The 17,489-nt window shown below is 36.9% G+C and overlaps 1 protein-coding gene across 9 annotated transcripts in view; it reads right to left on the reverse strand.

Moving 5' to 3' along the window:
* Positions 1-17,489, reverse strand: part of TLK2 (tousled like kinase 2) — an 82,420-nt gene that overhangs the window by 27,253 nt on the left and 37,678 nt on the right. For 8 of the 9 annotated variants that reach the window (XM_023756766.1, XM_023756772.1, XM_023756770.1 and 5 more), the window contains 7 exons: positions 15,979-16,074; positions 14,707-14,799; positions 12,518-12,628; positions 10,946-11,082; positions 6,941-7,093; positions 1,880-1,946; positions 914-1,011 (listed from right to left, as the gene is read on the reverse strand). In XM_023756766.1, the coding sequence (XP_023612534.1) occupies positions 914-1,011; positions 1,880-1,946; positions 6,941-7,093; positions 10,946-11,082; positions 12,518-12,628; positions 14,707-14,799; positions 15,979-16,074 (755 nt within the window). The remainder of the gene's footprint in view (positions 1-913; positions 1,012-1,879; positions 1,947-6,940; positions 7,094-10,945; positions 11,083-12,517; positions 12,629-14,706; positions 14,800-15,978; positions 16,075-17,489) is intronic. The other variant, XM_023756769.1, reaches the window with a different exon arrangement.

Genomic DNA, 17,489 nt, shown 5'->3' on the forward strand with positions numbered 1-17,489 from the left:
GGCACTTTACTGAAAAAGGCCATGGCTCACACTGGCAAACAAAAATACACAAGTTATAGCTATGTCAAAAACTCCTGTTTCAGAGTCCAAAATATGTGGGAAGGAACAGATTACAGATAGAAGCCATTTGCCACTTGCTATCTACTTTTCACAGTTTCAGTCTCTTAAATGACTTATAAACAAAGGTGGGCATTTATCTAAATGAATGTGCTAAACTTAACAGAGTCTTGCTTAAAATCTCAATGGCCAAATGGCTCTTAAAGGTCATTCAGAAACCAGGTGTCAATTCAATAATCTTTCCACAACACCACTCTGTCACCCATTCTTTCCTTTTGTAAGGCTCTGTAGGTAAATCTAAACAGGAAGTGTATCCTAACCATTTACACTATAAATCTATATTGTTTTAGTGAACTCTATGGGGAAATATACTACATGTATAGGTATATGTTTAATATATAAATCTAATATTTTTATATATATTTAAACTAAAGCAAATCATTATTTTGTTCATAAAACTGTATTACACCCTACAATAGAACCAAATACAGCATGGAATCAATTTACCAAATTTATATTAATCAAAAACATCATTCTAGACCAGCAATTTTCAACCTTTTTCATTTCATGGCACACACAAACTGATTACTAAAATTCTGCAGCACACCGAAAAATACATTTTACCGATCTGAAATAAAATAGGTATAATTTTGATTTATTCACACCAGACAGCTATTGTTGTGTTGGCTGTTGTTATTTTTTTATTTGGCAATCTAAGAGGTCAGTGCCCCTGACTAAATAGTCAGGTATTGCATGTTTTAAAAATTCTTGTGGCACACTGGTTGAAAATCACTGTTCTAATCATGTCAGAAAGTGCTCAGCAGTGTTTAAGCCAGTATACCCCCAAATTGCTTACTGTGAGTTATCTTCGTTATGTATCCTTTTTAGTTCCCTGATATGTAGATTTCTAACCCTTTCTAGCCTTTCCAGCTCTGCCTGGATCTCCGCTTCCTCCTAAAGTAAAAAGGAAAGAAGTAGCTCAGAACACAAGAAATGTTACCTTTCCAGAATCTCATTTCAAAAACAGCATCAGACAGCTCTCTCATGAAAAGCTAAATCAAGATGTTTTGCATTAAAAAATATTTTTTAAAAGAACTAGACTTTTTGTCATAAAAACCAAGCCTATAACAAAATAATAAATAAAATTCAAACCATACAAAGGATTACAGTAGAAAAAGTAAGAGTCCTCTGTCCCTTGCTCCCTCCCCTCTAGACCACTCCTCAAATGTAACTGCTGTTAAGATTCTTATGTAAAGTTTTTAGGAACGTTTTGTGCATGTACATATAGATATGCAATCTTTTTTTAAACAAAAACCAGGTCCTTTGTCTGGTTCTGTTCTGCAAGTATGGATTATACTTGGTGTTTAAGTTTTACTGATTTAACAAGATCTGAGAATCCAGTGGGGAAAAAACAAACATGTACCAATAGCAGTTTATTAAAATGCTTATTGACCACCATCACTGTAAGCAGCACCCACCAAAAATGTATGAGCTGCTGAATTAAAAAGATGAGCAATCTACATCTAAGATGCTTCTGTGAACATCGCCAATAACAAATTCTGTGTAGATGCCTTTGTGTTACAAGGTTGATACAAGACCTTCTCTTCTTAGCCAGTTTAGGCAAAAGATAAGAGCTGCTATGTGATTTAAAATATCATGAGATTTCTGCAGATACGTGAAACCAATACATTTGCCCAAATAACCAACTTATTTCCACACTAAATGTAAACTAAAAATCGCATTTCTGGGAAGGGGGAGGGGGAGGGGGGGGCGTGTAAAAGAAAAAAAAAAAGAAAAAAATCTCATTTCTCATTATATTTACCTTTTTAAGATGACCTAATCGGAGTTTGAAGATTTCTTCTTGTTCATGGTATTCTGCTAATGTTAACCTGGAAAATAATGGTAGAAATTTCAATAAATTATTTGAAATCATAGTGCGTATATTTAAAGAGAAATGCCAAAGTATGTTATACAGTATAATTAGTCTGTTAAAACGGCTAAAAGACAGTTTATCTTGCAGTCAATCCTTAGACACGAGAAAACTTCTGTGATTTATCAGATGTGATGTGAAAGAAGGACTTCAAAGGCAGAAGCATAAATTGTAAAAAATGAAAAAATAAATAATGTGCTATAATTTTACATTATTTATAACATTAGTTTTGTCCCAAACATTACTCAGATGAGAATCCTTTAGGAGAGGTAGCCAAAAATTATGTTTAAAGTGTTTTAAAGGGCAAAATAATAGCCAATGGATCTGCTTATTTTTGATAACTCTTAGACTTTGATACTATAATAACAAAGAAAAGAACGTCTAGAATCTGGAGTTTGAGGGCTAAGGTTCAAAGTGCAACTTGGGTCATGTGACCTTGGGCAAGCAACTTTAACCTCTTGAGTCTCAGTTTCCTAAAAACGCAGCAAGTAATAATACCTATCTAACAAAAGTGTTGTGACTATTAAATGAGAATGTGAAAAGAATGTATAATTTGTAAAATGCCATTTAAACAAAATTCTCAAAGGGCTGACTTGATGGGTAATCACTTGTTCGTTTCATGTTCCACCTACTCCGTTCGCATGCTCATGTTTCAAGAGTAAGCATGTAAGATACTGCTCCATGTTCACCCTCTTCACATTCTAAAAGCATACACATATAATCCAAAGTTTCAGATGTCCCTGTTCAGATATATTCTAACTAGCAGGAGAAAGAAGAAACAGCTATCCTATCAACCAGGAAGGGCTACAAAAAGAGCCTTTGAGGTCTAACTAAAAGAAAATAAAAGAGTAAAAAGAAGAAACACATCTAATAGAAGAATTATGCCTATCTCTTCATAATTGCAGAAATACTTATATCCATTACTTTATCTCACACTAGTAAAAAAAAGGAAGAGCCCTGGTCAGATGGCTCAGGTGGTTTGATTCCCGGTCAGGGCACACACCTAGTTTGTAGGTTTGATACCCTGACGCAACCAATTGAGATCTCATTCTCTCTCTCTTTCTCTCAAAATCAATAAGAAAAAAATATCCGTGGGTGATGATTAAAAATAAAAATGGGAACCTGGCTGGTATGGCTCAGTAGTTGAACCAGAAAGTAATGGTTCGATTCTGGTCAGGGGGCCATGCCTGTGTTGCAGCCTTGATCCCCAGTGTGGGGCATGCAGGAGGCAGCCAATCAATGATTCTCTCTCCCTCTCCCTTCCTCTCTCAGAAATCAGTAAAAATATATTTTTAAAAAATAAAAATAAAACAATAAAAAAGGGAGAAAAGAATACTTTCTCTGCCTGAAATAGGTTTGATACCAGGAAAGGATAATGTGACTCACTCCAAGACTCCAGAAGACTGTTTTTGGCTTCTGGCCCAAGGAATGAGCCAAGTCTCTACTCTAATTAAAAACTGGACCGAATGCCTTCCAGCTTGGATTTTACACAGAACTCCAGATGGCAACTATTTATTCACATACTACTGACCTAGACTAAATTCTAATTATTGTTCTATGGAAAGGAAATAACCTATGCCGCCACCTTCTTCTTTTTCTTCTTCTTCTTCTTCTCCTTTTTTTTTTTTTTTTTTGCCTATGCTTTCTTTATACTCCTAACCCAATGGCTTTATGCATTAGAGTTAAATAATTTTCAAGGTATATTGGAGGAAGAGTCCCTTCACAAAATAAATACACGAAAGAAGACAATCATCACATTAATGTGTACAATATTTGCCTGGAGAATCTTTCAAATTTGGGCCCTTAAATTTTGATTTTTTTAAAGGAAATATTTTTTAGTTTTAGTTTTAAAATATTCAGAGCTATAAGAGTGAAGATGTTTTCCAAGCTTATTCATTATGCATATTTTTATAACTATACTTAATGTAATCATTAACTTATTCATCTGTTCATTTTCCTTAAATAAACTGAACTGCTATGGCTGGGGCTGTATCCTTTAGCTCTGTATCCCCAGTGTCCAGACCTGAGCTGAGTATATAATAAGCACTTAACATAGACTTACTAAATGAATGTCAAAGGAAACGCTCCCCAATATATCAGGTATGTATGGGGTGAGGATTGCTGTTAAGCAATCTTTCTCACTGGATTTAAGATACATTTCTGGAATGTCATGGACTTTTAACAATGGTGTAATACAAGTATTATACTTGAGGGCGTTTATGGGTTAGTATGTTTTTGTAAAAGGCAAAAGACATACCAATTAATAAATCATACAATATTATTATATGCTATTTGTGGCTATCTTTAGACCTGAAACTTATTTTCAACAATGACAGCTTTACAAAAATTCTTTTCCCTCTGAAAAACCAATGTAGCCACTATAAGTACACTGATTACAACAACAGCAATGACTGATTCTATAAAAAAAAATATATTTTTAAAACTTCAAATCTCCAATTCAGAAACCAACTTTATGGCTACCATCAATTCTTTAGATATGTATTGCCTACACTATTATCTGTAGAGCTTTGGTTTTCCTTTTTAATTTGAAAGCCTCTTAACAACAGTTGATGACTTAAATGTCTTCAGGGTAAGCATAAGAAATATTTTAAATAGGTAAGTAATATATAGATTTTATTTCCCACGCAAATTCTAACTATTTGGTAGTTCCTGTCCAGTTGGCAAACTATATACAGCCAGCGGGCCATTCAGTTCACAGTTTCTTTTTGTAAATAAAGTGTTATTGGAACACAGCCACACCTATTCATTTGCGTATTATCTAGGGCTGCTTTTAGGCTACTCTGTTGAGTATTTGCAACAGAAAATCTCTAGCTTGCAAAGCCTAAAATATTTACTATCTGGCCCATTAAAGAAAAAGTTTGTCAACTCCTGTCCCAGAGGAAGATTCTGTTAGGGTTTAAGAATTCAATGATCTGCCCTGACCGGTTTGGCTCAGTGGATAGAGCGTCGGCCTGAGGACTGCAGGGTCCCAGGTTCGATTCCGGTCAAGGGCTGTACCTTGGTTGCGGGCACATCCCCAGTGGGGGGTGTGCAGGAGGCAGCTGATTGGTGTTTCCCATTGATGTTTCTAACTCTCTATTCCTCTCCCTTCCTTTCTGTAAAAAATCAATAAAATACATATTTAAAAAAAAAATTCAATGATCAAAGAGGGAACTCTGACATGAGATGGGGGTGAACAAGGAAGATATCTGTGCTGAGGATATCCTACCCCTCCTATGTACTAATTGTTGATTGGCAGTGAAAAAGAGATGCAATTTAAGATACTGGTGTTTTCCTTAGGTACCCCAGAACAAGAAAATACTGTGATACCAAGATTTAGTTTATTGGGAAAATGTCCTTTTCCTAAAATAATACCTATTTTTTCTGAGCTTATTCCTAAGTTTGTGGCTGTTAACAAGTGCTCTTTAAACACAAAACAAACCCTCCCCCCCACAAAAAAAAACACACACAAAAAAAACCCCAAGTGCTCTTTAGACAATAAAGACCATTTTTCAGTTGTGCATTCTTCAGTCTGAAATAGTAGCCAGGTAATCCCCATAAGATGATACCAACCTAAAGCCAACCACACATAAGCAATTATATCCTTTGAATACCACAACATCACATCCTATATAATAAAAGAGAAACATGTAAATTGACTGTCCCTCTGCTACGCTCATCAGCCAATCAAGAGTGAGTATGCAAATTAACCTGGCAAAGATGGTGGGTTAATTTGCATACACAGGCGCCAGGTGGAGAGCAGAGCAGGAGAGCCCAAGGCTTGGGGGGACATGGCTCCCTCCAAGCCACTGGGCGGAGAGCAGAGCGGGAGAGCCGGCAGAGAGTGGAGCGGCTTGGGGAACTTGACTCCCCAAGCCGCCAGACGGAGAGCAGAGAGGGAGAGCTGACAGCTTGGAGGACTTGGCAGAGTGGGAGCCGTGGGACGGAGACAGAGCAGGAAGGGAAAACCAAGAGTGTGGGGAACACCAGGAATTCTGGGAATAGTAGTTCTGGTGGCAGCCCCAGGACCTGAAGCGGAAGCCCAGAGTGTGGGGAGCACCAGGAATGCTGGGAATCGTAGTTCTGGTGGCAGATGGATCTCCTAGACCAGCGGTTCCCAACCTGTGGGTCGCGACCCCTTTGGGGGTCGAACGACCCTTTCACAGGGGTTGCCTAAGACCATCGGAAAACACATATATAATTACATATTGTTTTTGTGATTAATCACTATGCTTTAATTATGTTCAATTTGTAATAATGAAGTTGGGGGTCACCACAACATGAGGAACTGTATTAAAGGGTCATGGCATTAGGAAGGTTGAGAACCACTGTCCTAGACACTAGAGCAAAGTGAACCTGGAACAAGTTACTGTTGCGGTGGGGGATGGAGGGAAAGCAAAGGTGAGAGACATAAGTAAAATCAGAGTGTCTAGGAAAAATTAAAGGGAAGATATCCTAAAACTTCCAGGAAATCTCCACCAATGAAGCAAAGAAAAAAAAAATGCCTCTATTATTCTGTGAGCAACAAACCAAACTGGGTTGAGGGTCTCAGACAATTCGCTCATATGATTGCACAGACAGACAGAAATTCCTGGATTGGAGAGGGCTCTCCTGAGGGCTCTCAAATTGGAGAGGGTGCAGGTTGGGCTGAAGGAACCACCCCACCAGTGCATGAATTTTCGTGCACCGGGTCCCTAGTTTGTTATAACAGTGGCCAAAGATCATGATGTCAAGTTAAGTGACATTACTTTTCCCTCTCACTCAAACCTTCCTAAATAAGATCAAGCTAAAAATATTAGTTACCTTTATTTGACTTGAGCAGATCCATTAATGTAGCTAAAAACAAAGCTTAAGGTCTAGAAATCTCCATAATTTACCAATTTTTTCCAGTGGCATTCAATAGTTTTGTGTTTTAGGGGAGAGAGTGGTATCTCATATCAATAAAGAACATACGTTTCATTTTCAGCTCCGTTGGTCTTGCTTTTCCGCTGTTTCTGCTCATTGGTTGCTGGAGGGGCCTGTCCCATGGCAGGAGGTTTCCGCTTTGCTAACATTTTCCGCTGTCTTTCAATTTCTTCCCTCTGTGAATTTATCCTTTCCTGCTGCCTAGAGATATAAAAGATGAGGCACAGAGAAAGAAGGTAAAAAAAAAAATTAACATGGCTAGAGAACACACACAAATATCTTTGTCACCTGCATATTTAATACATTTCAGAAAATAACCCCCTTTAAATCAAGTAGAGATTTGATTTTAACTTCTGTTTCAAAGAGCCAAATAATTGATAGTAGAAAGATTTATTTAGAAAGAGTCTGCTTTAAGACACTAGTTATGATTATTTTCAGAGTAGAAAAGTGGGCAGGAAGGAAAATTATCAAATTTCTACTGTGACCTCATTTTCTGACTAAAAAGAATTTTCTGATACCTTTTTAAAAGTTAAGAAAACAGCTCTAAGTCATTCCCACTCACTGATATAGTGAAACCTATACTAAGTACCTTCAGAAAAAGCACAATAAAGCCTTGTAACTAGTAAAAACTCCCTCAGATATGGTACATTAAATGAATAAAAAACATATATAAAGATTCCAGACATCTAACATCATTAGACTATTTCCTAATAAGATGTCTAATTTTTCTAAACAAGTTTACAAATTAAAAGTCAATAAAAATACCAATATAAGAAAATCACTTCTCTTATGTGTCCCACCACCTAACAAATATTAAGGTTTATAGACTTGATATGTAAAAATATACCAAGATTTGGGATTAGTTAACAGACGAAACTCTTTAAATTACCTGTCATAGTTGACAGTCAAATGCTAGATATGCTTTCCCCATCTCTTTTTTTATCCAATCTTCATTTTGTAGAATGACAATCTATTTTTTAACCTGTTCTCAAATGAAATCTCTTCTACCCTCTTCCCCGAACACAGCAGTTGTCAGTCCCTATACAACTTTTCCAGATTCAGTATATTTATTTAGAAAGAGTCTGCTTTAAGACACTAGTTATGATTATTTCCATTCTTGGAAGAATGGCAACCAGAAAAAAAAAGACTATGCTCCAGGGAGGGCAATACTTTAAACAAGGTTAAACTAATCTGAGCACTGAAAGTAACTAACCATCTGATAATATAATTCCTTTGCTGGATCACTGATTAGATATCAATTTAACAGCAGAATTGACATTTTAATTAAAGAGTTTTCTGCTTGTCTGAAAAAAATCTTTTAACTATCATTGGAGGTATGCTTCCCCTTCCAAAATATATGTATAAAATAATTTGTGGTTTAAAAAATTTCTGGATTAAGACACAGAATCTTTAGGTAAAATCACAGTCTTCCTTCTGACTCAATGAATATCCTTAAGGGAAATAATTTACCTTCTCTGAACATGAGTTTCCTAATAAAAAAATTGGTAAAAATACACCTTTAGCTCATTTCTACCCTTTCAGGGGCCATGAGTACAAGGTACTCTGAACTTTCTGGAGATAACCAGACAATATCTAATTTAAACTATCAACTATAGTGGGAGAATCACTCAACCTCCACAGATTACCAGCCCCACAGTCACCATATATATAAACCATAAACAAAGGGTAGCATACTGATGCCATGACATCTTTGGAGCATCTTAAACTGTACAAAATAAGAATAAGAGAGCTTGCCTTGACATGAAAATTGATGTAGCAGAGATCTATACTAATAATAGGGTAATATACAAATTGGTTGGGACGCCGTCACAGTAACAACAGAAGCGGGGCCGCAGCAGAGAGGCCCCTCCACTGTGGGCCTGGCCTGGGGGCAGGTCCATGGAGGTCTGCAGGCCTCTGCAGCGGTCCGGCCTGGGGGCAGGGCTGCGGCGGGGGCCTCTGTGCGCCTGCAACGGCAGTCCGCAGGCCTCCCCCAGCTCCAGCCTACCTCTTTGGGGCAATCCATCTAGGAGCCCCGGATGGATGGGTGGGGCCTACCTCTTTGGGGCAATGGATCACAGGGCACAGGCCAGGCTAGGGGATCCCCCTCCCATCCCCGCCCGAATTTTGTGCACCAGGCCACTAGTGTTACATATAATAAGGATTCCTACATTAATTCATGATGTTCTTAAAACTACTTACCTATTTATACTTACAAATAAAAGTTATCTAAAGATAGTCTATCAGTGATACTCATTACGATTTATTTTGAGAGTACAAAGTCTGGATTATGTCAATAAACTATAAATTCTCTTAGAACAAGAACCATGTCTTATCAATCCTTCTACTTCCAACACATATGACAATGCCTTTATACAGTTGAGCCTTAAATATTTCTTGCATGCCATCAATTTTAGAGTGTTCGATCTTCATCACCCATGGAAAGAGTGTTTTCCACCATCTTTTACGAAGTATTGATGACCTAATAAATCCATCTCACTCAAATCTAAATAACCCTATTTCAAAAGCCATTGCCTATAAAAGAAAACAAGATAATCAGTCTTTGGCACCACTATGGGCTGAACTGTGTCATATAAAATATATGTGAAAGTCCTCACCCCCAGTACCTCAGATTATGACCTTTGTAAATAGAGTCATTGGAGATGTATTTAGTTAAAATGAGGTCATAGTGGAGTAGGGTGGGCCCTAATTCCAATATGACTGCTGTTTTTACAAGAAGAGAAGAGAAGACACAGAGACACATGGGGGAACAGAATGTGAAGATGGAGGCAGAGATTGAAGTAGCTATGCTGCCACAAGCCACAGAACACCAAAGAAGGATCCTCCCTAGAGGCTTCAGAGGGTAGAAGAAATTTCATTTGAGAATTGGTAAAAAAAAATCCCAACAGATTCTGTCATTCTACAAAAAAAAGTTTGCCCTCCTGAACTGTGAGAATAAATTTGTTTTGAACCACCCAGTTTATGGTATTTTGTTACAGTAGCCCAAAGAAAAGAATACAGGCACCTTCAACAACAAAACTGTTATTTCAGACTCCAACCATATTACATATAAACAAGCAGGAGGCAGTAAAGAACAATACACATTTTCACCAAAAAATTTTTAAGCAGTGCTCTATAGATAGCACCTAAATATACCAGATACAAATTTTTAAAGATTCCCAGGATTTCTTATGTTCTACTAGAGGCCCAATGCACAAAATTCATGCAAGAGTAGGCCTTCCGCCCTTGCCTGTTTGGCTCAGTGGATAGAGTGTTGGCCTGCAGACTGAAGGGTCCCAGGTTCGATTCTGGCCAAGGGCACATGTCCGGGTTGTGGGCTCGATCCCCAGTAGGGAGCGTGCAGGAGGCAGCTGATCAATGATTCTCTCTCATCATTGATGTTTCTTTCTCTCTCTCTCTCTCTCTCTCTCTCTCAGCTGATCAATGCTTCTCTCTCATCATTGATGTTTCTTTCTTTCTCTCTCTCTCTCTCTCTCTCTCTCTCTCTCTCTCTCTCTCCCTTCCCTCTCTGAAATCAATAAAGAATTTTTTTTTTTTTTAAAGTAGGCCTTCCTTCCCCCAGCTGCCAGCACCGGCTTCCCTCCGGCACCCAGGCTTCCCTCGCAGCCCCAGCTTTGTCTGGAAGGTCGTCCGGAAGGATGTCCAGTCTAATTAGCATATTATGCTTTTATTATTATAGATATCTACTGGGAACTGTGAAATGCACTACCCAAGGGAGAAGCTACAAAATGCCAAAGAAGGATCCTCTCTAGAGTCTTCAGAGGGAGTACGCTCCTGGCAACACCTTGTTTCAAATTTCTGGCAATTTTAATTTTTTTAAGCTTTAATGTAAAACTCGTTTTGATTCCTTTGATCACTTGTTTAATTTTCTCAGGATTTTCCCTACATTTTTTAACACATGTGATGGCTGAAACTGACTGAGAAGATGACTATCACTAACTACTAGAATTATTAATGACTACAATTACAGAAAACTTAAAAAATACAAACCAAGTTGTCAATTCTCAATTTAATCATCACAAATTAACTTACTTGATAAGGTTCTGGAAAGCATAACCATCTGTCCATTGTTCAGTAAAAGAGGCCCCGTGTCGGACAGTGGTAAAGTGGCCCAATCTCAAGCGGTCTTGCATGCTCTTATCTCTACATGCCATCTTCTCTTGTTTTGACTTAGAAGAACAAATAGAAAATAATTTCATTTTCCTATGAGAACTCATATATAGCATTATGTTTATTTTTTGTACTATACTGTGCAAAGTTTAGTACAACAGACTAAATTTACATTGACCTTAGGAAGTAAGCTAAAACTTTAAATAAATTCTCTATCATCTACCTTATCATAAAAATGGAAAAAAAGCGGTTTCCTTATTATAAAATTAGTAAATTAAAAGATGAAGCAGTCCTGGCTGGTTTTGCTCAGTGATTAGAGTATCGGCTCACAGACCAAAGAGTCTCAGGTTCGATTTCCAGTCAAAGTCATGTACCATTGTTATAGGTTTCCCCAACCCTGGTAGGGGGGCGTGCAGGAGGCAACCAATCCATGTTTCTTTCTCATGTCAATGTTTCTCTCTCTCTCCCTCTCCTCCCTCCCTTCCACTCTCTCTAGAAATCAATGGAAAAAATATCGTCGGGTAAGGATTAAAAGTAATAAAAAAATAAAAGATGAAGCAAAATTTCCCAGTATCTTTGACATCAGCATAATCACTTCACTTTTATCACTGCTCCCTGTCATTTTAACAACATCCCAAAGATTTTAAGCACAAGTAACCACGTTGCCTCAAACCTGTACCTTGTAATAATTTCATTAGTAAGTTCTGCCATCTTAAAGCTTTCAATGTAAGATAAATAAGTACTGGGAATGTAATAAAAAAAAACTTTCAAAAAGAAGTTACTAATAACTATTAAAAGCAAGTTGCAATTAATCACATACAAGGATATACCAACATAATTATTTTACAGCACAAAACACTTAATTATAACATTATTATATATGTACATTACTCCAAATACCATCTCTGAAATGGAAACATAACTATTGTTAAATGTTTGTAATAGAATCCACACTTCAACAGATAAAAATAAGAATTAAGGCCCAACCGGGTAAGCTCAGCTACAGCATTGTCCTGATATGCCAAGGTTGTGGGTTCAATCCCCGATCAGGGTACATACAAGAATCAACTAATGAGTGCATGGATAGGTGGAACAACAAATCTCTCTCTCTCTCTCTCTCTCTCTCTCTCTCTCTCTACCCCCCTTCTCCCTCCTCCTCTCTCTAATCAATAAATTAAAATTTAAATAAATAAAAGAATTTAGGGAATCAACACCTCAAATAAACTCTACAAGGGCAAGCTGTTTCTGTCCAATCAACATCACACGCAAAGCAATGCAAAACCAAAAAGCAGAAGGAATGTCCCAAATTATAACTCCGGATGCTTGGTTCACGTATCCAAACAAGAAAGAATTTTAATTATCAAACAATAAGTCTTTTCCTAAAAAGCCCTAGTTTGAAATATTTTCATCCCAGGTAAGGAGTAAGGACCCACAACAATGACACACACTGAGCACCTTGGGATACGTAGTATCCTGGCTGCCTTTCACACTCACCTTTTCTATAAGGAGTTTCTTGCTCATTGTCACACATCGATTTAATCGTTCTTTGTATTTCTCTAGCATCTTTTGCTGTTCATCAATCTGCCGTCTCAAATCACAGTTGGCCTTCAATGGAAAACAACATTTTACCTCCAAGGAAGAACGATTAATACAAAAGAAGTTTCTAGGGATGTCAGAGAATCAGAGAATTTATCCTGGTGTTAAAGGAAAGATCTCCACTCTTTCCACTTTTTGTTCTTAAATCAAAAGCAAAATTAAGGATCGAACAGGTCTTAAAAAAATGTTAAATTCTTTATTCTCTCTTAATAAACTTATCTATTTATTAAAGATGAATTCTGTTACTAAAAGTGAGCTTGTTTTTCTACTGATCATATTTTACTCCTCCCAAAAGCTAGTTACAGCTAGCTAAATCTAGTACATCACATATGCCTCAATTATCACAAGACGAAAGGGAAAAAAACCCTATGAAATATGAGATGCTTAAAATACATAAAAAGCATGATTAAACACTTTACAGCACTTATGGATTAAATACTTATAAAGAGTGATTAAACATTTACAAAAAAATTACAGAATTAAAAAAACACACATATAGTTCTTTAAGTTCAATTGTTCTTTGTTTTTAAATTCTTGTTTCCAAAGAAAGGGAGACATGAATGTACATAGTGTTTCTTACCAGAAAAGCCAGGCACACCCATGCCCACATAAGATAGAACTAACTAGCTGAATACAAGGTCCTGGTTCAAGAATGCCAGAATGTAAATACACAGTTAATTTAGCTGTGGCCAGAAGGATGGGATAAATACTTTGAAAAATTCAAGCCTCCTACAATAACAGAGAAGGAAAGAACCACTAACCCAAGATCAATTTTGACTTGAAACTCCTGAATTTATCCTGGTGTTAAAGGAAAGATCTCCACTCTTTCGGTAAATAAATGCTACTTTATAACAACTTGCTGGAATTATGAAAAAAAAAATCTGATATTTCCCAATCAAATAAAATAAGTGTTTCTGAAACATTAAAAAGCACACATGGAGGATATTAGAGAAAACTCAATTTTTAAGACTTTTCAGGCTTCATTTTAAAGTGACCAGAATACAAAAGCTCCCATCTCCAACTGTCCGCTCTCCCCATAAGTATAATTTCTTCCCATTAGTTCCTCTATGAGTTCTATGGACCACATTATCAAAAGTGAAGTGCAAGGCAGCAGACCCCTACTCAGCTGTGTCATGGGAGCCCTCGTGGTTCTTCTACAGAACCTACAGGGCCTCGTGGAGCCAGTTTGAAAACCACCACATTAGTATAAATAAGGATCAAACCTACCCCTTCTAAATCACTAGAGAAGAGAAAATGTTAGTCAATTTTATTTATAAATCAGCAATATTTATGTATATATGCATTTATATAAATACTACAAAAGGCTCAAAATTACTAAAGGAAATGTATCAAATGTTTTATCTTGAATGCCATATTTTTCAGCATTCGCTGAATTTTTTTTAAAAAAGAGCAGATATTACTTTCATAACAACAATAAAAACATTTTAAAAATTTTAAGCATGGATCTGTCAATATACCAAATTGCATATTAAAAATACGTATTTAAAATATCCTGGTATATTTTCTAGTGGTATCTTTTAAATTCCAGATTAGCTATTTTTGAAATTTTTCTTTTAAGTACAAAAAACTTTAGATGAATAGATTATAAAAGATACAAAATAAAAAAACCAAGGCTGTGAAATAGTTTTAAAATTCAAGAATACTAAGGCCCTGGCTGGGTTGCTTTATTGGTTAGAGCGTTGACTCCATACACCAAGGTTGCAGGTTTTATCTCTGGTCAGGACACATACAAGAATCAACCCACCAATGCATATATAAGTGGGACAACAAATTGATGTCCCCCTCTCCTCCCCTCCCCCTTCCTTTTTCTCTCTAAAATAACAATAATAAAAGAATATTAAAATTCTACAATATAAGATTTCCAATTTAAAGGCATTTACAGTGCTTAGAATGTAGGTTTGATCCTGCTTGCTACTCTGATTCCCTTGAATTAAAGGCAAATATCCATATGATTATTTAACTCTGTTATTTGGCTATAGTAATTATCTCTATGATATGCACATATGCCAAATACACATAACATCAATCAGTGCTTATAAAATCTCCTAGCACATTTTAATACTTACTCTTAACAAATCATCTATTCTTCCCTCCTTCTTCTCTAAGTCAGAATTCTTACTGTTTTCTAGTGCAGATATTTTTTCTATTGTGAGGTCAGACTATAGAGACAAAACAAAATTTAGAATTAGTCTCAAAATACTGCGTGCCGTCACTCATTTTCTCATTACTTTTCTGGGGGGAAAAGGCACTTGCTAACAAATAGCCAAGAATCACATGGCTCAAGAAACTGAATCTCCTTTCTTCATCCCATTCTTTAAGTTTTATATTCTGTTATACCTGCACCTCAAAAACATATTAACACTGGAATTAAATGTATGAATTCTCAAGATCTCTGTGCATTGAACAATAGAGAAACATACTACTTTAGAAATGAAACTGAGAGAAGACATGACCCAAGCACGCCACCTAGTGGAAATAATGAACAATTAGAAGGCGAGAGATCAAAGTTATTGGAATATTCAACTATCTTTCAATTGCCCAAAGGCTGGTAATTCAAATAAAATTAAAGTCTGCTCCTGAAGGTTGCATAGCTTGAGACTTTAGAAATGCTCCTAGATTGTCAAGCATCCTGCCCTGACTTGAAGGCAGCACAGTGCCAAGAAAACCTGGTATACTATTTGGCTAGCTCAATATTACAAAGTAGAGGACATATATCCACTACCCTTTGCAAATAATATCTTTGATTGTTCACAACATTCTAACTTAAAAAGTTTCTGAAGACTGTTTAAGGAGAAAAGTATGTTGGTGTGCCACATGTTAAAGAAGTTTATCTAGGTCTTGCCAAATGAACAGGTACACGGAATAAATTAACTCCTTTCATAAAGTAGTAAATTAACATTCATTGACGACTACTGTGAGCACTGTCCTAATAAGCATTTTGTATATATTGTTTGAGATAATTAGAATCAACCACATTATACAGATGATTTGTACTCAAGAAAATTGAGGACTAAAAATATAATGTAAGGTGTAAAGACAGAATTTGAACTCAGGCCTAAAGGTCTCCAAATGAGTGCTCTGTTCTCAACAGCTTGCTATAAAACAAGCGCTTCTGCTGCAACGTACCAGAAAGGAAAAGAAACACCTCAAAAGGTTAAAGCACCTTCCAAAAGACTTTAAGTACTCATAATGTAAGTTCTAAATAGAATAATAAAAATAATGAGGTAAAGTTAGAGAATTAAAGGGAAGACAAAGAGAGGACTCATAGACTTTATATGTGGTCAGCATTTCTTCTTAAGCAGATCCTTTTCTCCTCTGTTTACCTATCGCCAACCTACCTGGGTCTGTCTGTGCTGGATGGAGATCTGTTTCTGGGAGCTGCAGGAATGCTCTGTGTTACCAGATCCTGTAGAAGAGGGACTATTTTGCTGAGCCTGTAATAAAGGTATATTACCAATCACAAGAAAGTTTTGCATTTTCCTCCACAAACATTTGTATGAATGCAAATGATTAACTCTATATAAAATGAACTCTGATGAAAGGCAGAAGTCAGGGCCATGTAGCCAAGAAGAAAGTAAAACAATTCAAATGAGAAGCAAGAGCCAGACATGATGGCTTGGACCATGTTCCTAGAAATAGTTTAAAATATCAAATGCTGCCTTAGCTGGTTTGGCTCAGTGGATAGAGCGTCAGCCTGAGGACTGAAGGGTCCAGGTTCGATTCCGGTCAAGGGCACATGCCCAGGTTGAAGGCTCAACCCCCAGTAGGGGGTATGCAGAAGGCAACCGATCAATGATTCACTCTCATCATTGATGTTTCTATCTCTCTCCTTTTCCTTTCCTCTCTGAAATCAATAAAGATATATTTTTTTAAAAAGCAAATGCTTATAAAAGAATTTTTTAAAATATGTAAATTAAAAGTTATTCCTGTTATAACAGGCCCCTTTCACTTGTATTTAAATATGCTTTTGTCAGAAAAGGCTGGTGATGAAGCAAGGGGATGCTAGTGACTCCAGGCAGAAAGGACTGGGAACTACTATTCAGAATACAGTAGTACCCCTTATCCACAGTTTCAGTTACCTGTGGTCAACCATGGTCTGAAAATATTAAATGGAAATTTCAGAAATAAACAATTCATAAGTTTGAAATTGCACTCTGTTCTGAGTGATGTGAGGAAATCATGTGCTGTCCCGCTCAGGACGTGAATTATCCTTTTGTCCAGCGTATCCATACTGTATGTACTATGAACCATTAGTCACTCAGTAGCCATCTGACTGTCAAAGTACTACAGTGCTTGTATTCAAGTAACCTTACCTTACTTAATAATGGCTTAAAAGAGCACAAATAGTGACACTCGAGATGCAGATGTGCCACCAAGTGTTTCCTGTATATGAAAAGGTAGGTATGTATAGGTACTATTGATACCATCTGTAGTTTTAGGAATCTACTGGGGGTCCTGGAACAGTTAAGGGGGGGACTACTGTAGTCCCCTAAATCCCCAAACATTATCCATAAACACACACTGGCCCAAAATCCAAGTTAATTTCTAATAATAATACTTGCTGACAGTGACTTTTTAAAAATATATATTTTTATTTATTTCAGAGAGGAAGGGAAAGGGAGAGACAGAACCATCAATGATGAGAGAGAATCACTGACCAGCTGCCTCCCGCATGCCCCACACTGGGGATCGAGCCCACAACCTAGGCACGTGCCCTGACTGGGAATTGACCGTGACCTCCTGGTTCATAGGTCAATGTTCAATCACTCAGCCATGCCAGCCGGGATGAGTGACTTTTATACACAATTTACAGGGCATTTCTAAAGCATTTTTATTTATTTATTTTTAT

The sequence above is a fragment of the Myotis lucifugus genome, unplaced genomic scaffold (genome assembly GCF_000147115.1).
Source record: "Myotis lucifugus unplaced genomic scaffold, Myoluc2.0 scaffold_99, whole genome shotgun sequence".
In the NCBI taxonomy this organism is placed as follows: Eukaryota; Metazoa; Chordata; class Mammalia; order Chiroptera; family Vespertilionidae; genus Myotis; species Myotis lucifugus.